This window comes from Nyctibius grandis, chromosome 6 (assembly GCF_013368605.1).
Source record: "Nyctibius grandis isolate bNycGra1 chromosome 6, bNycGra1.pri, whole genome shotgun sequence".
Taxonomy (NCBI): Eukaryota; Metazoa; Chordata; class Aves; order Nyctibiiformes; family Nyctibiidae; genus Nyctibius; species Nyctibius grandis.
In genome coordinates, this window is record NC_090663.1 from 60,939,294 (window position 1) to 60,960,242 (window position 20,949).

General features: G+C 41.0%; 1 protein-coding gene across 4 annotated transcripts in view; it reads left to right on the top strand.

The window, feature by feature from the left end:
* The window catches only part of NPNT (nephronectin), a 55,458-nt gene extending 34,864 nt beyond the window's left edge, over nucleotides 1–20,594 (top strand). For 2 of the 4 annotated variants that reach the window (XM_068403073.1, XM_068403074.1), the window contains 5 exons: nucleotides 1,333–1,818; nucleotides 12,140–12,235; nucleotides 12,632–12,730; nucleotides 15,823–16,079; nucleotides 18,685–20,594. In XM_068403073.1, the coding sequence (XP_068259174.1) occupies nucleotides 1,333–1,818; nucleotides 12,140–12,235; nucleotides 12,632–12,730; nucleotides 15,823–16,079; nucleotides 18,685–18,780 (1,034 nt within the window). In that variant the 3' untranslated portion in view covers nucleotides 18,781–20,594. The remainder of the gene's footprint in view (nucleotides 1–1,332; nucleotides 1,819–12,139; nucleotides 12,236–12,631; nucleotides 12,731–15,822; nucleotides 16,080–18,684) is intronic. The other 2 variants (XM_068403075.1, XM_068403076.1) reach the window with 1 other exon arrangement.
* The last annotated feature ends 355 nt before the right edge of the window (nucleotides 20,595–20,949 follow it).

Below are 20,949 nucleotides of genomic sequence, written 5' to 3' on the forward strand. Positions count from 1 at the left end.
CAGCCATCCCCCTTGGTATAGAATAGACCATTGGAGCTCCCCCGCATTTGACATCCCTCAGGACTGTGCAGCTCTGTGACTTCTTCTGAATCTTTTTGAGGGTGCTGTGTTCATATGTGGGTTCTGGTCTTTGGTGATGCACTGATCTCCTTAACGAGCAGTACCATTGCGGACTTGATTCTTTTGGCTGTAGCTGTCATGGTAATGTGATCTGGCTAAGGTGATCTTTCACAATCTGAGTGTTGCAAGTGTATGTGGACACACTTCACATATGTTAATGGGACATAGTCCTAAGGCACATTTTATATTTTAATACACCATAATGTAAAAACCGCAGGGTATTCAAAAGACTAGTAATAAACAGGTGGCCAGAGAGAAAACCTTTTTACCTGCTATCATCAAACGATTCATCATTTAACAAACAGTAGTTCTGCATTTTAACTATGTGTTATACTTGAAACACTTGCAGACAAAATATGTGATTAGAGTTCTTATTGGGGCTTTTAAGATCCCCACTGAGATATAAAAGGCTTATTAACAAATAGTAGATTATAAATAACAAAACAGATGTTCTTGCGTTTCATGTCTGCAGAAACTCCCCTTGTGAAACCAAGTTAAAATTTGTTGTCCTTTCTTTATGAAGTGTTGGGGAAGATGGTCCTGTAGGCACTGTCACTGTGGTGTAGGTGATGCCCAGTTCACCTTCTCCTTTTTGTGGAGGCTGAAAAAATGTTATTTGCTTAGTTTCCTGGTGTTTAGCAAAGGTAAAGATCTAAATGAAGGCTATTGGCTTAGGTTCAATCTCTGTAAAATGATTAATGCTTATTGACAAGGAGAAAAGTTTAGAAGAAGTGGAGAGGTCTGAAGGATACCTTTGGCTTAAGAAAGTTATCATCTGCTCATCCATGACCAAAATCGTTGTAACATTGGAGTCTTAATAAACTTGCCTCTGCTCCTGCGTATGAACTTGCCCAGTTTAGAGAGCTGCTTAACACGCATTTTCCTGTCCATACTTTTTTACTAACAGTGCTTTTGGGTAAGTTTTGCCAACTCTGAAAGAGAGTTGATGCTTCGGAGGAGGTGGGGATGGGAGTCTCTTGGCCTCCAGTCATTCTAAATCATCTCTAAACTGCTGTAATGAGAAGTACTATTAAAGGGATGTGATAATTCAGCAGCGCTGATGCTAAAGTATGTTTCTACTTAGTGGAAACATTCAGAAGAAGATAAATTATTTCAGCAAAGACTCTCTGTGTCATAATGAAATACATTGTTTAGTTTCTGGAGCGAGAGACTCAGATGTCCATTTTAGTCCCATTTTGATTCTCTTTGCAGTTATTCCTAGTGTTATGATTGAACCACCTGGTCCATATCATATATTCAAGGGCAACAGCACGCTCCCTAAGGGAGGCAGTGGTATAACCAATAGGATTCCTGATGCTGGAGGCAGAAGGCAACCCCTCAGACCACCATATGTACCTACTATTGTTACAGAAAGGCCGGTGACCAGGCCAACGACTCGACCTACACCCGGGCCAACAACTCGTCCTACACCCAGGCCAACAACTCGACTGACACCAAAGCCAACCACTAGGTATGTGCCGGTGACAACAAGGCCAGTAACGAAGCCAGTGACAAGGCCTCCACCTCCAACACCACCTCAGCCTACAACGTTAAGACCTACAGTACCACCACAAAGAACTCCTCTGATAACAACTGAAGAGCCTTCACGTGTTCCAGTTGAAACTACATCTTCCCAAGGAATTACACATGACAACAGGATCCAGCCAGATCCTCAGAAACCCCGAGGAGATGTGTTCAGTAAGTAATTTTGCATATCCTTTCATTTATCAGAATTGTAGATGCAGTGAGGTGAAAGTATGCACTGTACTGTTTGGGTTTTTGGAACACGTTATCAATGCAAATGATGACATGAAACTGAAAATGGTCGTATGGTAAAGCTGCACAAATAATTGATTTTATTACCTAACAAAAACGTCGGGAGGAAGTTCTGAATTGATTCAACCAAAAATTTCAATTTTTTTCTTCCTGAAATTATTTGTGAGTATATCATCCTGTATAAGTGCTTAACCTAATTATGCTTTCAGACAAAAGTTTTGGAGAAATGAAAGACATTTTATTGAAAAGTATTGAAATGCAACATAACTCATAAATGGTCAGTGGATTCAAATTCAGGGAGTTGAGAGTCACTCTTAGCATATTTCCGTAGCTTTAAGAACGGTAAGAAATGGGACTGTGTCTGATGACCTAAAGACTGTTATGTCACCTATATTGTATGAATTCAAATAGTCTTGGATGTTTATGACTAAGCAATGGGAAAATTGCATTAAAATAACATAGAGGCTAATTTTATGGACTGCATCTATGCAAATGGATACATGAGAAGCTGAAGATAGTAAAGATTCCCATAGCATGAACACATGTCATTTTAAGAGCTTCTCTGAAATCGACAGCACCATTTCTATGCCAGCTTTAGTGCATACCGCCGGAGACATTACTGGCACATGCAGAGTTACACATATCTGCCAACAAATACTCAACACCCGACTTCATCTTTAGTTCTGCCACTAATTTTAGAGATGGGGAGGGTGTGCTGGATCAGCCCTCCTCCTTCAGCTTGATGTACAATAAAGCTGCTGAAGCAATGTAGCAGGAGGAAAAGTTTTCTATCTCAGAGCAGGTGTACAAGCAATGTGGGAGTTTTTTTCTGTTGCTTTGGCATCTGTGTGGTAACATTTTGGGCCATGTTCTCTTAGGTTGTTACACAGTGAAATGTTCAGTTCCTTGTAAAAAACTGTTTGTTTTCCCTGTTGACATTTTATCTCTTGGAGACGGTTTGATAAATTTAAAGTGGAGACAAAAGCTGACTTAGAATTTGGGAAGATAAATCCTGGTACTACTCAGAGTGTGCTTTTGGCTTTTTCAAGGTTATTTTTTAAACAATCTGTATTCAGTTAAAAATATAAAAACATTTTAATGTAAAATTCTAAGAAGAAATATAGTAAAGACTCCCAGAAGTTAATATAATGGGAACCACTAGTTAAAAATACAGAGTTCTGTGGAAATTATTCTAGACCCTTAACATTCCGCTTTCCAGGTGTCTCGTGTTGCAAGTGTTCTCTGGAATTCAAAGCAGAGGGATAGTTTTCAGCTATTTTCATGAAGTCATAAGAATCATCTGTATAAATTTTATTGTTTACAATTAGTCTTTCTGTATTCTCCCTGGAGGCTAGATTTTGATGCTAATGCTTTCAATACGTATGCTTCAGATATAGGGGGTTGGAGAGTAGGAAAGTAAAAGCGTTTTGTTTTCTGACTGTAAGCTTACATTATGGTACATATAACAACCACAGGAAAAAATTATCTTTGCAAAGTGTTTATCAACTATTTGTTTAGGTCAGCTGCCACCCTTTGAGGTTTGTGGTATACATGCATAGCTTCAAAGGCTTCAGTGCGCAATACAGCAGGATTCCAACAGGTCAAGCACCAGCAACTGTTACTGACCTCAGTAGGTAATACAGGGACAGATGGCTTCTCAGATCAAGTCAATAGATATGTGTCTTTAATCCCATATTATTTCTTCTATCTCCTGCTAAAGATATACTTGATATACATATGTGTGTGACATAACTGTGTGACTGAAGGCATCATGCTCCACCTGTGCTCTAAAGGAGGCTCAGAGGTGACCTTATTGCAGTCTAAAACTACCTGAAGGGAGGTTGTAGTGAAGTGGGAGTCGGCCTCTTCTCCTGGGCAACTAGCGATAGGACAAGAGGACACAGCCTCAAGCTTCACCAGGGGAGGTTCAGGTTGGACATTAGGAAGAATTTCTTTTCAGAAGGGGTCATTAGACACTGGAATGGGCTGCCCAGGGAGGTGGTGGAGTCACCATCTCTGGATGTGTTTGAGAAAAGACTGGACATGGCACTTAGTGGTGGTGTCAGGGTGGTGTCAGGGCAACGGTTGGACTCGATGATCTCTGAGATCTCTTCCAACCTGGTTGATTCTGTGTGATTCTGTGTGAATTTGCATGGTGCTAGTAGTGTGATCCTTAATGAAGCTAGTGTCTTTTCTCTTCTCTCTTTTATCTCTCTCTTCTTTCTGCTCTCCTTTCCGCTCTTTTTTTCCTCTCTTTTCTGGCCACTTTGAAAGTATTACCTAGGTAGCAGTCACTGTTGTCCCCTCCCACCTTCTCTCTGTCCAGAGGCATTTATTTAGTGAGTGCACAAAAGCATTTGTTTAGGATTTGAAACCTACAGTCAGGTGCAAAACGGTTCTGTTCCAGAAGAATGTGCTACCTTGTCAAGGAAAGCATTGCTTGTAAAGTAAGGTGTTACTTCACCTATTGAATCCTGTTACTGTAGGAGTTTGTGGAGTAGGGGAGAAGTTACGTTGCCTCCTGTGGGATATCTAGAAAAGCAGGTAGAAAAGTTATAGCCATGTACATTACTACAATGGGATGCGCAGGGCATGACTCAGCCTGTCCTCACCTGCTCTGAGCACTGCACTTCTAAGGATAATACAGAGATATTCATACATCCCCAAATGTCGTCACACCAGGGGTTCAGCAACATGGGAGCGTTACTGCCAGGTGCTGAGTTCCTGGGCATTAGCTGGGCTGCAGCCCTGGCTGTGTGCATGCTCTTGGCCAGTGGCAAATGTGAGGTAAAGTGCATTAGCTCAAATGCCTCTCATGGTAGCTCACAGATGGCATTGTCTGGGTGGGTTAAGCTTCAGGTTCCTGCTGGCCACCCCTGTCCCTGCTCCAGGCTGGTGGGAGAGCAGTGCGTGACTCTGTGTGGCTGCAGCAGCTCTGTGTGAGGCACCACAGGCTCAGGATGGCAGTGCTTCCACCCAGCATAAGCCAGGGCCTCTGGAAGAGCATTCCTCACAGCCAAACACAGTGTTAACAACCACGATGTTAAGACAATACAGAATTTTAAACTGAAATAACTAGTAACATTTAGCTAACCTCTGGCGTGCTGCTTATCTGTCACATGGATGTGCCAAACCCTCCCCACCTCCAAAAACTTTTGTGTATTTTTTCATTTGCCTCTGTGTTTCCTTAGGGAAGGGACTTTTTCAGCTCCTTCCTTTAGCTTCTTTAAAACTGTTGCTGTTTTAATCTCACCTACCTCAGACGTCTTTGCAGTGTTTGTGGGTTGTGGATATGAGCTAATTTCTTTTGGCTTATACTGAGCCTCTTTAGGTTCACTTCCCCACTTCATCTGCTTCTCCAGTTGAGGCAGCAAAGAAGCTAGTTCTCAAAAATGTATTTGCACTGTGGTCCCCATATGCCTGCCTGAAAAGAGAAAGGAAAGCCTCACTCTTGCTGCCTTTGTCTCCCATGGGAGAATGCAGGCAGCAATTCAGTTATCTTATACCACTCGTCGTCTTGGGAAACAGAGGAGGAAATTGATGTTAGATCTGCTCAGATCATGAAGTAGGACTTAACTTCAGTTTTGTAAAGTCTTCAGAAGAGTTGTGGTGTCTTCTTAGATGGCTGCTTCCTCATGTGTTGCCAAGGACTGTTGTATCCCAGAGTCCCAAAAAGGTAGTGTTTTATTGCACAAGGATGGGCACTGTAGCCAGCAAACACTGGCAATTCCTGATTCCAGCCCTTGGCATCTGCTGAAGACCTCAGTATTTATAGTTCTGGTTTTAAACTAGGTTCTCTTGTGATGCATGGACTTTTTCCTTCCTTTTCTTCCCCCTCAGGCTCTGAACCCTTAGCCAGACCTTGACAAAGCAACATGACAGTAAATGCTGCTTTGCTGAGCCTCCTGAATAGGCAGTACTTCTGTTAGGCAATCCGTGGCAAAGGGGAAGGTGGTGCGCTGTACGCTGATAGATGTCCTAGTGCACCAGCCCAAATCCTGCCAACATACTGGTGGTCGAGGATTGGTCCACATCAGGAGAGGAAACATGCCTGGGCTAGTGTACTTGTTTTCTGCAAGCATCTCTCAAATTTTAATTTTTGCATTATTTAACCTTTTCCTGAGCTTACCTTTGGTGACTCGTTATTCTCTATTTTCTCCATTTGTTGTTACTTGACCTGCCATCCCACACGCTGAGTAAACTTGTCCTGAGCTTTCCCTTCAGAGCACTCTTGAATGTGCTGCTCACCTTGAAATCAGCTGGGGACCAGTGAAATTGATCTGTTCAGTGGTGACAAAGAGCCCAAATGATAATAATGCTGATAATGTTATTTAAATGCCTTTGCAATTTTTGAAAGGTATTGGGTTGTTGTGTTTCTTTAGATGCTTTACCCCTTTTCTGAAAATGTCTGCAGTGACTTTGGGGAGCTGCTTTTTCAGAGAGCAAAAAAATGAGTATTTTTGAAAATGGAATTCCTACACTTGGCCTTTGAACCACTTAGTCAGATGCAGACAGTGGAATCTGGCACCAAGGATAATCTTCTCCTGATATGGATATGGGGGAATGGCAATGAGGGAGGAATGCAGCAATGGCTTAATATTTAACTATTTCAGGACTGATACAAACTACAGTGAAGTACAGAGGAATCTTTTCTGGTTACTCAGATGGATAAAGTCTCTAACAAATAGAAAGTTCTTCTCAATAAGACTGTGAATTTCTGCTTCCATCTGGATCTGGGTGATAAGCATTAAAAGCATAGGCTTAAAGACAAAGCACAATACTAGATATCAGCAGAGCAAGAACAAAACCCCTTATCTGTATTAAAAGATACTTCAGCCATTTTCCTTCTTAGCCCTTAGTGGAGCTGAAAAGATTGGAATTAGGAGACTTTTCTCATAACAGCTATTAAAAAAAAAATGAAAGATTGGATTAAAACTTGATTCTTTCTGCTCCCCCTTTCAATGACTGCGAAGTCCTTAGTGCAGTAAATGCGATTATATGATCCTTGAAGCTGCTGAAAAAAGGGAAAAGCTAAAACCAAAGAATGTGGGGGGTTTTATTCCTTGATATCATTAGAGTAACATCATTTTACAATAGCATTTCATTTGTCTTCACTGTTCTCTCACCTATTAAAATGTATTTGTCTTAATATTTAAGCATTTAAGATAGGCACTTTGTTCCTGTTTGTATTCTGGAGCTAAATCCTAAGATCTAGGAGTCTTACAAATCACACCCTCCATCAGTCTTCCAGCTAGTTTTATCCCCAGATCTGATAGGCAAGTTGCTGTAGATTACGTATTGTAGCTGTATTTCCCTGAAACTCAGCTGGCGCTCTGCACCTCCTGAATAGCTGCTCATGGAAAAGCAGGCAGGGTACTTTTCAGAAAATCTTCTAGGAAGATATATAATAAGATGTTTGATTTAGGTCAAAGTTAATGAGCCTTGTAACTGGCTGAGAAATGCAAGATTGGACTTCAGAGTGGTCACACGCTAGCACCATCTCTCCCATCTTATGCAAATGGTACTGTAGAGGGTGGGACAGTCCATGAAAGCCCTTCCTGAAATAATTCTCACTGCATAATTTGAGTCTGCGGAGTTTTAGGCAACGTATCCTGGACACTGTGGGTATGGAGATAAAAGGGTGAAGTGTGCCTCTCTGTTGCCCCCTCTTTTTAGCCCAGCATATATCAAAGTCTTCCCTAGAGGAAAACAGGACATATTCTTGTTTACTAAGTCTGACTGACCTCTGGACTACCTTCTAGCTATTTTCTACTAGTTCTGTGGGAGATCTCATCACTTGTGGCATTTTTTTGGAAGTGGAATTTAACAACTTTCAATCATAACTATTCAGTCAAAAAATCTTTGTCCTCTTTGTTGTTGTTTTTAACAAATGGTCATGATTATTGTGTGGAATGGAACTGCATAAGAACGCAGTGTTTGTTGTAAGGCAGAACACTGCATTATTAATAGTAATAACAATTACTAATAACACGAAGCTGCACTCCATGTTTTGTTTTGGTTTTGTAACACCAAAACAGCGATTATTGCATAATAACAAATAACCTGTGTACCACCTCTTGTGCTCCTAAACTCAGCGATTAGCAAGTAAATGAAAAAAAGTCCTAATGTTTTCTCAAAGGATTAAAAAGCTGAAAAAAAATCAGTCATACGCAGTTATTAAATGTTCCCCCCCCCGCATTCAGGCATCTGTGAAGAACTTAGCTCAGGAACTTTGAGAATATGGTAGTGTTGGTGTATTGGCTCACTCAGAGCTTATAAAATTCTCCAAGAAAAAGAAGCCAAGTTTATATTTAACAAGCTTTATCAAACCATTGAAGTTAAGTGAAAAGCACACTGATACGCTATATAAAGTACACAGAAAGGGCTTGGAAAGCTTGCAGAAAATAATTGTGCCAAATACTTTCTCCCACGATCGCCACTCAACATATTCGTTGTCGTAGCAAAAAGAAGTGTACACATGGATCATATTTAGAGTCCTGCATCTCTTATGGTAACTCTTGTTTCGTATCAAGTGCAAATTCCTCCAATTAGGTCTGAGCACTGAAGTGAGTGTTTTAAAGCTCTGCAACACGTTCTTCTAGAAATTCATAGCAACAGTGTTTGGAGAGGACTTTAGAGAAAAGTTTTGAAGAAATATTTTTTTTTTAGAGCTTTAATTATAGGCAAATATATCAACTTTAATTTAGAGAATACGTGTATTTGTGCACAGATGTGACTCAGATTTGTATAAAAGAGCAGTGCATTAGCAATGGTATTACAGTAAGTAAACTGAAGTAGTCTGGAAAATAAATTCCTAGTATTTCCTGCAGTATTTTCCATAAATGAGAGCTATGGGGGACTGGGGAGGGGATCCACAGGGCAAGCGCATACCTTGAGATTGTGACCCCTGAGTATCCTACAAATCTTAGAGCCCGGCAGTGGGTTTCCTCAATGCTGTCTGCCACAGTGTTCATTTAGAGCCCTGTAATTACCTGTCTGTGGTCTGAGCCTTTGGTCCCTAAGGAAAACTGAAGGTGCAGGGGAAGAACAGGAAGATATGGAGGTGCAGAGTGTTAAGTTCAGTGTTAACCTAGAAGAGGAGAGGATGCGGGCATCCCATCACTGGTGGGTGTGTGGGGACCTGAGGGCGATGGCACTGTGAGGTTCCTTGCAGGCTGGAGTCCTCCTGCAGAGCAGGGAGAGGGCAGCTTGCTTTTCCATCTGCTCCCGTGGGCTGGCCTCTTTCCATCCCTGTGCCATGTGGATGTGGCAGATGTAAATACACTTCAAGAAAAGGCTGTGTGTCCATCCCAGACTGGCAGCTACAGTACGTATATATGTATGCTGTGCTCAGCAGTTTTGAAGTGAATTGCCGACTCCATATTGTAAGAAACAAACAGTATCTTTTTTCCTTAGTGCAGCCTGAGAAGAGGAAAGGCAAGGTGATAGTCCCTGGGGGTGCAGCATAGATGTGTCTCATGCATGGGGACTGCTGCATTCCACAGGGAGCAGCAGCCTGCAGCGTGGTTGTAAGGCAAGGTGAAACTCCACTGTGAGGCCTTATCTAAGGCGAAATTGCAGTCAGTGCATGTCCTACGAGAAGTGACAGTAAGTGACTTACAGGATGCTGTTAGTTTAGCAGGCTTTGTAACTAAATACTACTGCAAAATTTGCTGCCCCAGGTGGCTGGCCACAGTAAGCCCAAGAAATTGGATGACCAGTTTTTAACATCCCTGAGCAAACCCACTGCAGCTGAATTTAAACAGTGCCGATAGCTGCTGTGTGTACCACAGCCAATGCTCGAGGCACACAGAGACAGTTCCCCCACGCATCTCCTCCATAAGCTACTGCTCCTGGCTGTCCACGGCTGTGACACAGCTCGAGCAGTGTAAGAGTGTGTGTGCTGTTACACGTCAGAACAGCTTCTACCGGTGGGAGAACCTCTGTGCAGGTGTGACCTATGGCTGTATGATGTACTTGTTCAACTGTCCTGCCTGTATATTAGATAGAGCTCTTAGGAAAGACAGCACTATACTGCTGGGAGGGATTAAGGGTGAGCAATGGCTTTAGAGCATTCCTGTTTTTGATTTTTTTGCTGCCTGAGGTAAACTTTTTTTTTTTCCTTTATATAATTGAATGTAGTATTTGTGCATAAGTGTACTGCAGGGTGATTATTGGCCTAGGTGGTGTGGACTGTGCACATTTGTAAGGTTTCTTTCCTGTTAAATCTCAAAATTCTAATCACGTAAGGAAAAAAAACAGATTAATGTTTATAAATATGTAAAGGGCAAGTGTCAAGAGGATGGAGCCAGGCTCTTCTCAGTGACATCCCTTGACAGGACAAGGGGCAATGGGTGCAAGCTGGAACACAGGAGGTTCCACATAAATATGAGGAAAAACTTCTTTACGGTGAGGGTGATCAAACACTGGAACAGGCTGCCCAGAGAGGTTGTGGAGTCTCCTTCTCTGGAGACGTTCAAAACCTGCCTGGACGCGTTCCTGTGTGATATGGTCTAGGCAATCCTGCTCCGGCAGGGGGATTGGACTAGATGATCTTTCGAGGTCCCTTCCAATCCCTAACATTCTGTGATTCTGTGATTCTGTGATTAAACAAAGCAGCAAAAATATTATTACAAACAATGTATCCTTAAAAATGATCAGGCCTTTACTACCCCAGCCAGCCTAAAGTCCTTGAGGCTGATAAATATCCTAGACTGCAAACAGACATAATCCAAACTCTACAAAGGATTAAAAAAAAAAAAAAAAAAGAAAAAAAGTAGATGATGTAATGATTCAAAAATTACTATCATATTAAGGAGTTAAGTTTCCTATAGAAGTCAAGCTTTTTATTTATTTATTTTTATTATACAAAATTTCCATCCAAGATCTGTAGCCCGTAGTATTACTTTTAAAATACATTAGTATTTGGTTGACTTGTTATCAGGTTGCTTATTTTGTCCTAATTCCAAAAAGCAGGAAGCTACTACATTTTATTTTTTGTTTCACTCTGTCTTCTGGCTGTAGAGGAGCTCTTGCAGCAGTGCTATTTACATGTTGTCCTGGTGCAAAAGAAGTTCCTTCTTACCTTTGATTTGATTTCCTGCAAACAGCAGTCGTTTATTTCAGTTTAGAATTGTAAATCATCTCAATTCTTCTTGTTCACACTTGCCTAAGAAGCCTATAGAGACATTAAAGATATTTATTTTAGCACTGCAAATGGAAAACATGTCAAGTTTTTAATAGATAAGGCCCTTACAAATACCGTACGTGTCAGAGGTGTCTATAACATCTAAGGACATGTCTGAAACACGTTACTGCTGTTATTATGTGCTAGACCTGCCTCTAAAAGAGGAATTTCCAGGACAGCTCTATCCAGTGCAATCTGTTTATCTCTAGTTGACAGCTGTCCATCAGGCATGACATCAGTGTGTTGTTTCTGGAGACTTACACAGACTGGCACAGCGTCTTCAGAAGGAAGCAGAAGTCTTTGTAGCCAGGTGGCTTTGCCAGCCATCGTTCCCACCAAGACCTCTTAAATTTCAGGGTGTCCTGGCTGCTGAATGTCTGATAACCTCTGGGCCTGTTAATGACCGAGAGTGTTCCTTCTTCTTGCAGCTGAGAACAGCAGCTGTGTTGGAAAGCAAAATGTATAATTACAGTTGAATTCCAGCTTCCACTCGAGCTCCTCCTTCCCAGCTCTCAGTACAATCCTGGGAATTGTTTAGGGAGCTCTAATCCTTTGCAGCTAGAGGGATGTACCTTCAGCTGGGTTTTGAAGGTTAGGTGGGTGTGGGGCCTCTTCCAAGTACCACTGCCTCCTGTTGAGGTTCTCCTATAAATGTCTGTGGCAGGTGAGTGGATCGGAAAGTTTGAGCAAGGGCTTTAATGTGGCTTTATTTTATTGAGAAACTACTAGCTTTAAAAGTGCATTTGGAGGGGAACAGTGTGCTTCAAGGTTAAAGCTTTTCTTTCTTTTCCTGGTTGAAAAGGAGCTTTCATTTGAAGAGCCTTTAGCAGATCTGGAATCACCTTTTACAGTGCTTAGATAAATGTTACATCATAAATCACATAGGCATAAAGTTTATGAATCTTCATGTCAAATATAATTAAATATTTTGAGTTCTCCAAGAAAAGCACAATGCCCAGAGCTGCTCTGCTGTTTTTTATTACAGATAAGGAAGTAGGTCACTAACTACCTTTATCTCATTAATTTCTGAAAAACTACTTTTTTTTTTCCTCACAGTTCCACGCCAGCCTGGAGTGAGCAATAATCTGTTTGAAATACTTGAAATTGAAAGAGGGATTACTGCCGATGAATTTGAAGCAAACGATGACCCAGGTAAAGATCATGTCTCCTGTTCAGGGCCTAGGGTTTAGGATTTTTTTAGATTTCTTAGTTATTTTTATGCATTTTTACAGGACTCCTACATCTTATGCCCCTTGTTTAAACTATGCTTTGTAAAAAGAAAAAAAAACTCACCAGCTCAGTGAACCTGTATAGTTTTATTTGGTAACAGATTTCGCACAAACATAGTGCGAGTTGTTAATAACACTAACATCCTTTTTATTGTTATAGTATTTTTATAGATTATTTTTCTAGTGCTCCTTCTGCTGCATTTAATTTTCATATTTACTTGCTAGTGTCAGCCACAAGGGAAATGGCTGTAGTTGCCCCATCAAAACAATCCATATAACATAGGGTTTTTTGAGGGTTTTTTTTTGACGCTCTGCCTAGGTGTGTTGGTACACAGCTGTAATTTTGACAGCGGACTGTGCGGATGGATCAAGGACAAAGATGATGACCTGCACTGGGAACCAGTGAGAGATGCGTCAGGTAAGATACCCGTGTACGATCGCATCCTGGAGCTGAAGAACCACCCAGGCTTGAGGCTGATGACAGTTCTCACGTTATGATGAATTTACACAGCTTCTGTTCCCTTTAGTTCCAGGATATATTTCACACCCACACCTCTTCTGTGTATAAAAATCAAAACTGAGGATTCCCAACATGAAAGAGCAATCGAGAATTTGCACTTTTATCACAGCTGCTATCTTTACAATAGGAATATCTCTGAAGGAGTAGTAAATGTATTCAGTAAAAGATTATCTGTCTTAAAAGAATGAGAACAAAAATGCAGACTAGAGAACAACTTTTATTTATGCTGAAACAAAGCTTATTTTTCAAACCACCACGCAAACATAATTATTTCTATATTACTAGCAAAATTATAGAAGGTGCTGGAAATAACAGTCTTTGTTCTGCTGCCAAATATAATGTTCTAGTTCAACCTTTCAGTTTGATTTTATGGAATTCTAGATAGGAAAACTCTTAAGTAGCTGGAAGGAAGACAAGTGAGGTGCTCATATGCAGAGACTTCTGAAACTGGGTATGTTTGGGATGGTAAAAAGTGACCTTGCAATGAGTATTACAGGGGAGTGTGTACTAGCCACTTGCAGGCTAGGAGCAGACTGGCGTGGGCACTGGTGGTCAGCCAAAGCAGTGACCCCTTCCACTCGCACCCCCCCCCGGGTGCAGTCCCCGCAGCACTGCACACGTGCCATGCTGGAGGGTAGTTGTATTTTGTCCCCCGCTGAATTTACCGTGTGGCAGTGAGAGGCTGGCTGGCCTTGCCTGCGTACCCTTCCCCCAGCGGCGCTTGCCCCACAGCGCTGGGGATTAGACACACATCTCTGGCTCCCCGTAATGATGGGATTACTTCCTACCCAGCAGAGCAGCCTTTGAAGCGCACAATGCTTGTGTTATGTGAGGGGATGGCAGACTTGGGAAGGAAACGTGCTCTCAGGCGGCAAAATATTATAGGTTAAGTTGAGGGAGAGTAAGGGCACGGAGAGCCATTTTCCTTATGCACCACCTCATCGTAGATGTCTGTGCTTACACTGCCATTGATGAGACCGTCATTTGCCACCGCAGCAGGTGACCTGGCACCCTTTTCGGGCTGTTGAGCTGGCTGAGTGGAAGTGCTGTCTTCACTTACTGCGTAGGCCCCCTCCCCACCCACAGGCACGCTCTAGCATTTCATAAGCTCCTTACAACACATAAAGTCTCGTGAATGACTCAGAGGGCAGAGCTCCTTCCTCCTGCAGATGCAAAAACAAGTAGCTGTCTCCTGCTTGCAGACTGGCATGTTAAAAAAAGATCACACCTCATTCAAACATCTCTTGGAAACAATGGTGTAAAAACGCTTTGTTTCTGAGAAAGTCAGTCACTCAAAGCATATTCATTATCTGTACTCAAAAATTGTTGTTTATACCTATTAAGTTCCAGAACTATGATTTTTAACTGGCTTTTTTAGACTTTTTTTTTTCTCCTGCGTTGCTTCCCAGTCAGGGACAATCTCAGCTTTTTGTTTCCTGTGTATGTTCTGCTGCTGTTGACATAACCTGTTAAAACTAGTCCCTTGAAGTCACCCACCCACTCCCTCCTGTCTGGAATACCTTGCTGCAAGGATTTATTTTCACAGCTTGTTCCCGAGTGTTTGCTTTCACCTTTCAAAGTTTGCTATTTATTGGTTTATCAGAAGCTGCATTATGAAAGGTGCTATGCTGAAGCCTTATAAGCTTATCTTGCATGCAGAAATTGCTGATTTGAGGTGACCTTTTCCTGCAGGGGCTTGCCTACAGATACGTTGGCTTTGTGCTTACCTAAATCTGTTTCCTATTGATTGGATTCGGTTACTTTAACTATCTGAAACAGATGCAGTTAATGAGTCAAGTCAGTACTTTTATAGTGATGTAATTGTATCTACAACAAACAGGTGCAGTTATTTAAGCTCTATTATGCTTATTTTAGCAGTTAGTGACCTTGATGCAAAAACAATGCATAAAAAAAAAAAAAACAAAAAAAAAAAACCAAAAAAACCTCCAAAAAACTTTAACAGATCCTTGGACAAATGGATCCCGCTTCATGCCCAAATGCCAGTCTGGGGCCCCAGACAGCAGCATAATACTTTGCTTTGTTAAATCTCATTGAGACCAAAGAACTTAAAGACCTATGTAGAAGTAGTGAATTGGAGACAAGGTTGGCTTTGCTTTTAAGGGTGTGAAAAGCTCTGGTTCATTGTCATTAAATCTGACAGCTTTTGAGGGAAGTCATTATGGCTTTCACAAAGAAGCTTTCCGAACATAAAGCTCTGGTTGAGTAGTAGCAGGGCGACAATTGAAATGAAAAATATTTTTCTATTCTATAATTAAGTAAAGGCTGTGTATGTCAACAGTATTACAAATCCCCAATATTTCTACATCATCGGTTTCAACTAAGGAGCCTAAATGCCACCTTTACCTTAAGTTCATTAAACTTGGAGTTTTTGATAAAAAAAAATTTAAAAAATCTGATCTCATTTAAAAAAAAAGGTTCTTAGGTTCAGAGTAAGATTTTTGTTTTAATTTTTATTTTTTTTAAAAGTGAACCCTTCTCCCTTTGCTCCTTTCAAATTTTAAAGTTATCAGTCACCTTGCAAAAGTTTTAATAAAAGTACAAAGAAAATAGAGGTTTTCTCCAAGATGTGAAGTCTCACTTATTGTAGTTTTGAGCACCTATGTGAAAGGGTCACTGTGGGTTTAAAATCATCCAGTCATCAAGGGGATGTCAGAAGTGAAGGAATACATGAAATTTTCATTTTCAAAGGAGGTATTATTTGCTTTGTAAGAAAGAAAGTAGATGGGCAAGACCTAACCTGGTACTAATGTAAACAGGAGACCAGCACTGTAAGTCTTACCCTGCAGGAGGCAGATGCATCAGTTCTGGTTCACGTTCCAGCAACTATCTGCCTTATTTAAGACTCACTGAACCTTGTGGAGCCCTTTTTTATTTTTTTGATTTTTAATGACTCTTGTGCATTTGGTCCTGCAACATAGTAGAATTAAAAAAAAACCAAAAACAACAGCTAACTGCTTTTCCTCTTGCAGGGGGACAGTATCTTACCATCTCTGACCCCAAAGGCAAAGAAGGAAGAGCAGCACATCTTATCCTGCCGTTGGGTCACGTGGCTCACGCTGGTGACTTGTGCCTGTCGTTTAAGCATAAGGTGCCCGGACTGCATTCTGGTGCCCTCCAAGTCTTTGTAAGGAAAAACGGTGCTCACGGACCAGCTGTTTGGGGAAGAAATGGTGGCCATGGCTGGAGACAGACACACATAAGTTTACGAGGACCAGGCATCAAGAGTGTAAGTACTGATGCGTGTGCTGCCTTCTGGTTTTTCGCACGAGAAGCTGAAGACACTTAGATGGTGTAGCACTGGAGTGTTTGTCTTCTGGGTCCAGTTTCAGCCTGTGTTTTACTTCTGTGATCCTGCCAATGGAATCACATTAAGGATAAGAGAGTGATTGTGCATTTTGTCAAATTAGGTTTTTTGACAAAAACCCCTCACTGGCAGCAATAGACACATAAGAAACTACAAAATAGCCTGTACTGAGCTACCTCATAGAGCACTGTACAGCGTACTGTACATGGATTTCCAAAAAGCCTGTATCAAGATTCTTCATGAACAATGCTTTAAATACTACAGTGCCGTGAAACAGGAAGAATCATCCCCTGCGGGTTAATAACTGGCTAAACCAGGGCAAAGATAGTGAAAGTAAGTCAGTTTTGATAATGCAGGGAGGTTACATGTGCAATTTCACATGGTTTTATGCTCTTCAGCATACCAGCAGCTGGTCTGGACAAGAAGGTCAATGATGACCTAACTATGCCAGTAACACAGAATGGTTTAGTGCAATCCAAAGCAGCTGTCTGAAGTGCCATGGAGAGTCTTTTAATACCTGGAAATCTTAGAATCATTGGGTGATAAACTGATACATGAAAAGCTTAGCATTTTTCTTCAACCTCTGCTTAGCTTTGCAGGTAGTTTCTATTTCAGATCTGAAGAAGGGGCTTGGGTGCTTCAGGGCCTGTTTTGCTCTGACTTATATCAGGTGGTCTAAAAAAATCTCACACATCATAATGTTCATGGTGGGAACAGGTTACAACACACAGTATGTGGTTCTAAAATTAATATTAAGGCTGTAATTACTGCAGTTAATTTTCTGAAAACTTTACCTCAGCAAAAGTAACAAAGACGCCTGACCTTCTGTTAGCTCTAAATTAATATCAGACTGAGAATGTGGAATTTTATAGCAGGTGCACAATATATTTGCCCCATTCTTATCCTTTTCCACCAAGTTTAACAATTCTCGCAGTCCTCAGGTCTGTCTCACCTTTTAGAGCAGTTCAGTAAATAAGTGTTTATCACTGACATATTGTCAGGCAGAAAAGCAAATGAGTTTTAGAGATGGCAAACAAGACCAGCAGTCCCCCTCTGCACCATCCCCTGCCTCTCTTGATGACCCCAGCAGCAGCTGTCAGCATGGCTTGCTGACCATAACCGATTGCTGGTCTGCAGACCAGAGCTGCCTCACGGCACCTTACGGAACAGTCGCGTTCGGGAGCTTTTCCAGCCAGCCTGGGGAGCCTGGGCTGCTGGCCTGAACTGCTGGGACATTTGTTCCAGGGATCAGGGAATGAGAGAAAACTTGAGGTAAGCAGGGAAGGCCTCTGCCACAGAGAAATCAGGAAGAAATTTGGAATTGTTATTTTCTAGCTAATTAAAAACCAAAAGCAACTAAACACCAGTGATGTTAGGGGGGCCTACTGGAAACCTGAGGAGAATATGAATGGAGACCAGAATCCTTCATCACACTTTCTAATGAATTAGCTCTGTGTAAATTATTTCTAAAGCACACCCAAAATCACTAATTTCTAAAAAAAAATTCATTTATTCAACATAGAGTTTAATGAAAAATAATTTCTAAATCCTTTTATTTCTAAAAAAAAAATCAGTATATTCAACACAGAGTTTCTGTAACCTCCATTCCTGCTCCTGATTTGAAAGTATGCTTTCAGCAAGCATCCAAATTATTTTTAACTACACAGCTGAATTTCTGATCTATGAATGAATCTGTATGAACTCTTTCCAGCTCAATGATAACAGCAGACTCCTACAACGTGTTGCTGTAGGCGTTGAATAGTTTCTAAGCCGTGGTCAATAAAACACTGACCATATTAAACAGTACAGGCTTTCGAATCTACAGCAGTAGCACAGGTGAGCAATACTGATTTATGGGAGGTGTTTCTTAAAGTCAGTTGCCCAGTCTGTGTATCTTCTCTGATTTATGCTCCAGTCCTTCTAGTCAAGCTTTATATTTGTTGAATTTCTCCTACTCAGGCTAAATCTGGACTGCTAATGATCTGCCTAAATCCATGCCCAAAGTTCTGCCACCATTTTGCGAGGAGCCAGTGCTTCTGTAGGTTACCACGAGTCGGCAGGACTTTTATTTATTGTTAAATAAAAGATGGGTGTTTCTAGTTCCCACAACTAAGGCAGCTGCAAGGAGCTTTAGCAGTGGAAAGCTCCTCTATTAGACAACATTTTTCAGAATAGAGAGGATTTTATGTGTTTGCCACGAGGGACAATGAAAACAGTGCAGAGATGATATGTAGAAGGCACCTGAGATTCTCTTATGTGGAAGTTCGTCTCATCTCAGCAGATGGTGCAACTGGAGCAACTCTGTCCTGAACTGCACCTTCTTCACAAAGAACCTGCCAAAGTGAAGAAGGGAGAGGATCAGAAAACAGCCATAATTCTGAGCAGAATAAATAGGCTTTTGTGAGTCAGTTATGATTGCCTGAGCTTTGTTATGCTTTTGCTTTCTTGCTGTTGAGACCCCTCTCCACCAAAGCCTCTTTCCTTTTACTTTATTTTTGCCCTCAAATTGTTCTGTTTCTCTTCACAGGTTATTTTCAAAGGGGAGAAAGGGAAAGGAAGAACTGGGGATATTGGACTAGATGATGTGATCGTGAGGAGAGGACGCTGCTCGGAAGAGCGTTAGCAAAGACAATGGACTAGCACACTCATCTCCTCTAGCCCTTCTCATGCTGTTCCTACCAAGCTTTGAAACAGACCTTTGTGAAAAAGAAGAAAAAAATGGGAGTGACAACTTCTTAGTGGTCTGCTAAGTGCAATCTCTCTGCAAACTTCACTTAAAAACATGGACAGCACCTCCCAGGATTCAGGAACTCCAATCCCATGCTGGTTGTTTCTACTAATCCTTACCCCTAAATAATATTTTGTGTGTAATAACTTTATCCCCTGTTAAGCCTGGTGAGTGCTCACACAAAGAGCACTTGTGAAAAAGGGAGAATTAATTACAAGTTGTGGCAAAAGAAAGCTCCAGCTCAGAAAGTTTGTGTGTTAACTGATATTCATTATCTTCCCATAGTGCTACTCTTCCATTGATTAAATTTGATAGACAGTGGGATTGGTCTAGCTTCAGAGTCACCTCAGATGAGCAGAAGCCTGGACCTGAACTTTGCCTTGCTGCCATTGACCTTTGAAGAAGGGTTTGCTTCATATTAAATAGCATTTATTTTGGTGTTGCATCTGTATTAACAAAAAGCAGTTACATAGAGTAGGCACTGCACCCTGTAATATTGCTACTGCTGCATTTTGTATATATGTGTATGGTTATTAGCATATTTATGTTTTTAATATTTACAGACTCTAGTTGCAAGGTAATTGGCAGCTGTGGCTGCTCTCTTACAAGAGAGGAGTTCAGCATATTCTTTGACATTGCTGGTCGTGCCAATAGATACGTTACCAAAGTCAGTTAGTGGTGCTCATTGAAAAATGCTGGTGCAGTTTTTCATGTTGTAATATGCTGAAGGCAAAAGACCAAACCCTCCCCTGATGTAAACTGGCATCCGATAACGCTGTACAAGTTTGCATTTAGCTCAGGAGCAAGCCCTAAAGCGCTCTCAATCCCACAAGAAACTGCTGGTGCAGTTGAAGACTGAGCAGCCTGGAGAAGACGACTTGCATCTTGTTACGATGGAGCCCGTTGACACTACCACAAGTGTTCCCTTCCCACAGTGGTACAAGCCTGTGCGTAAGCAAAAAGGGCAGCTGCGTTAATGCTGTACAAACAATTCAGACCCTGCAATGCCTTGAGTGATCTCTGTCAAATGTCCATATCCCATCCAACCCTTCTGTATATAGTAATAATTTTATTCTTTAGAACTAGAACAACTGTTAGCTCTAGCTGGACCTAAATATTTATCAGAACTTTGGACTGATTTTTTAGTTATGTATCGTGCATGTGGTGTGCAGTTTCCCAGGGAATTCTTCTGTTTGGTTTGGGATTTTTTTTAATGAGGAACATCATCATCATCATCATTGCTGCTAGCGAGTCTAAGTTTGACGAAGTAATTGTAATGTTTAAGAAAATGACAAAAGATTGATAAAATGTTGCTAGTGGCGCAGCCTTAAAGTTTCAAACATTTATATATACAGAAGAAACAGGTCTCAGATCTTTTAAATACTTAAATACAATGTATAATAAAAGTCAGCTTCGTATCATGTTATAAAACCATCATTTAAAAAAATTCACGTTAAGCCTTGCACAAAATCTGCAGAGACAAAATTGCAAGATCGTTAGAGGTCATATGCCAAACCCCTGTTTCCGACAAAGTACTGTTTGGAAAATATTTTTCTAATTCGTGCCCTAGGACAAAGCACAGCGCGTATGGCAGAAGTTGATCTGGCCAAACAGATAATCTCCTGCAAAACTGTATCAATGAATATTTTGAAAAGGAAAAAACAATGCATTTGTAAACATTTTTAAACTATTTTGCTTCAAATATGATCGTGATCTTTTTCTCTTACGTTACTTTGTAATATGTCAGAAATATTTGTGAATAGTTGAAATACCTTGTCCTTATTTTAAAGTAATCAGTAAAGGAGGCCGTTACTTGCTATTAACTGGAAATCTTGTTTTCATTTCTGGATCGAAAGTCTCATTTTTATTGCAGTGAAATGAACCAAAAGATGACAGTTCAACCAAATGGAAGTAGCTCTTGTTACCAGATTTAAAAGTACATTTCACTATACTATAAGAGCATTGTATGTATTATTCAAAAGGAAGAATGACAGTTTTCAACGTGGCTTTAAGAACAGTTTCACAAGTAATTGAAGAGCTTCTGCAATACAAAGTGTCCATTTT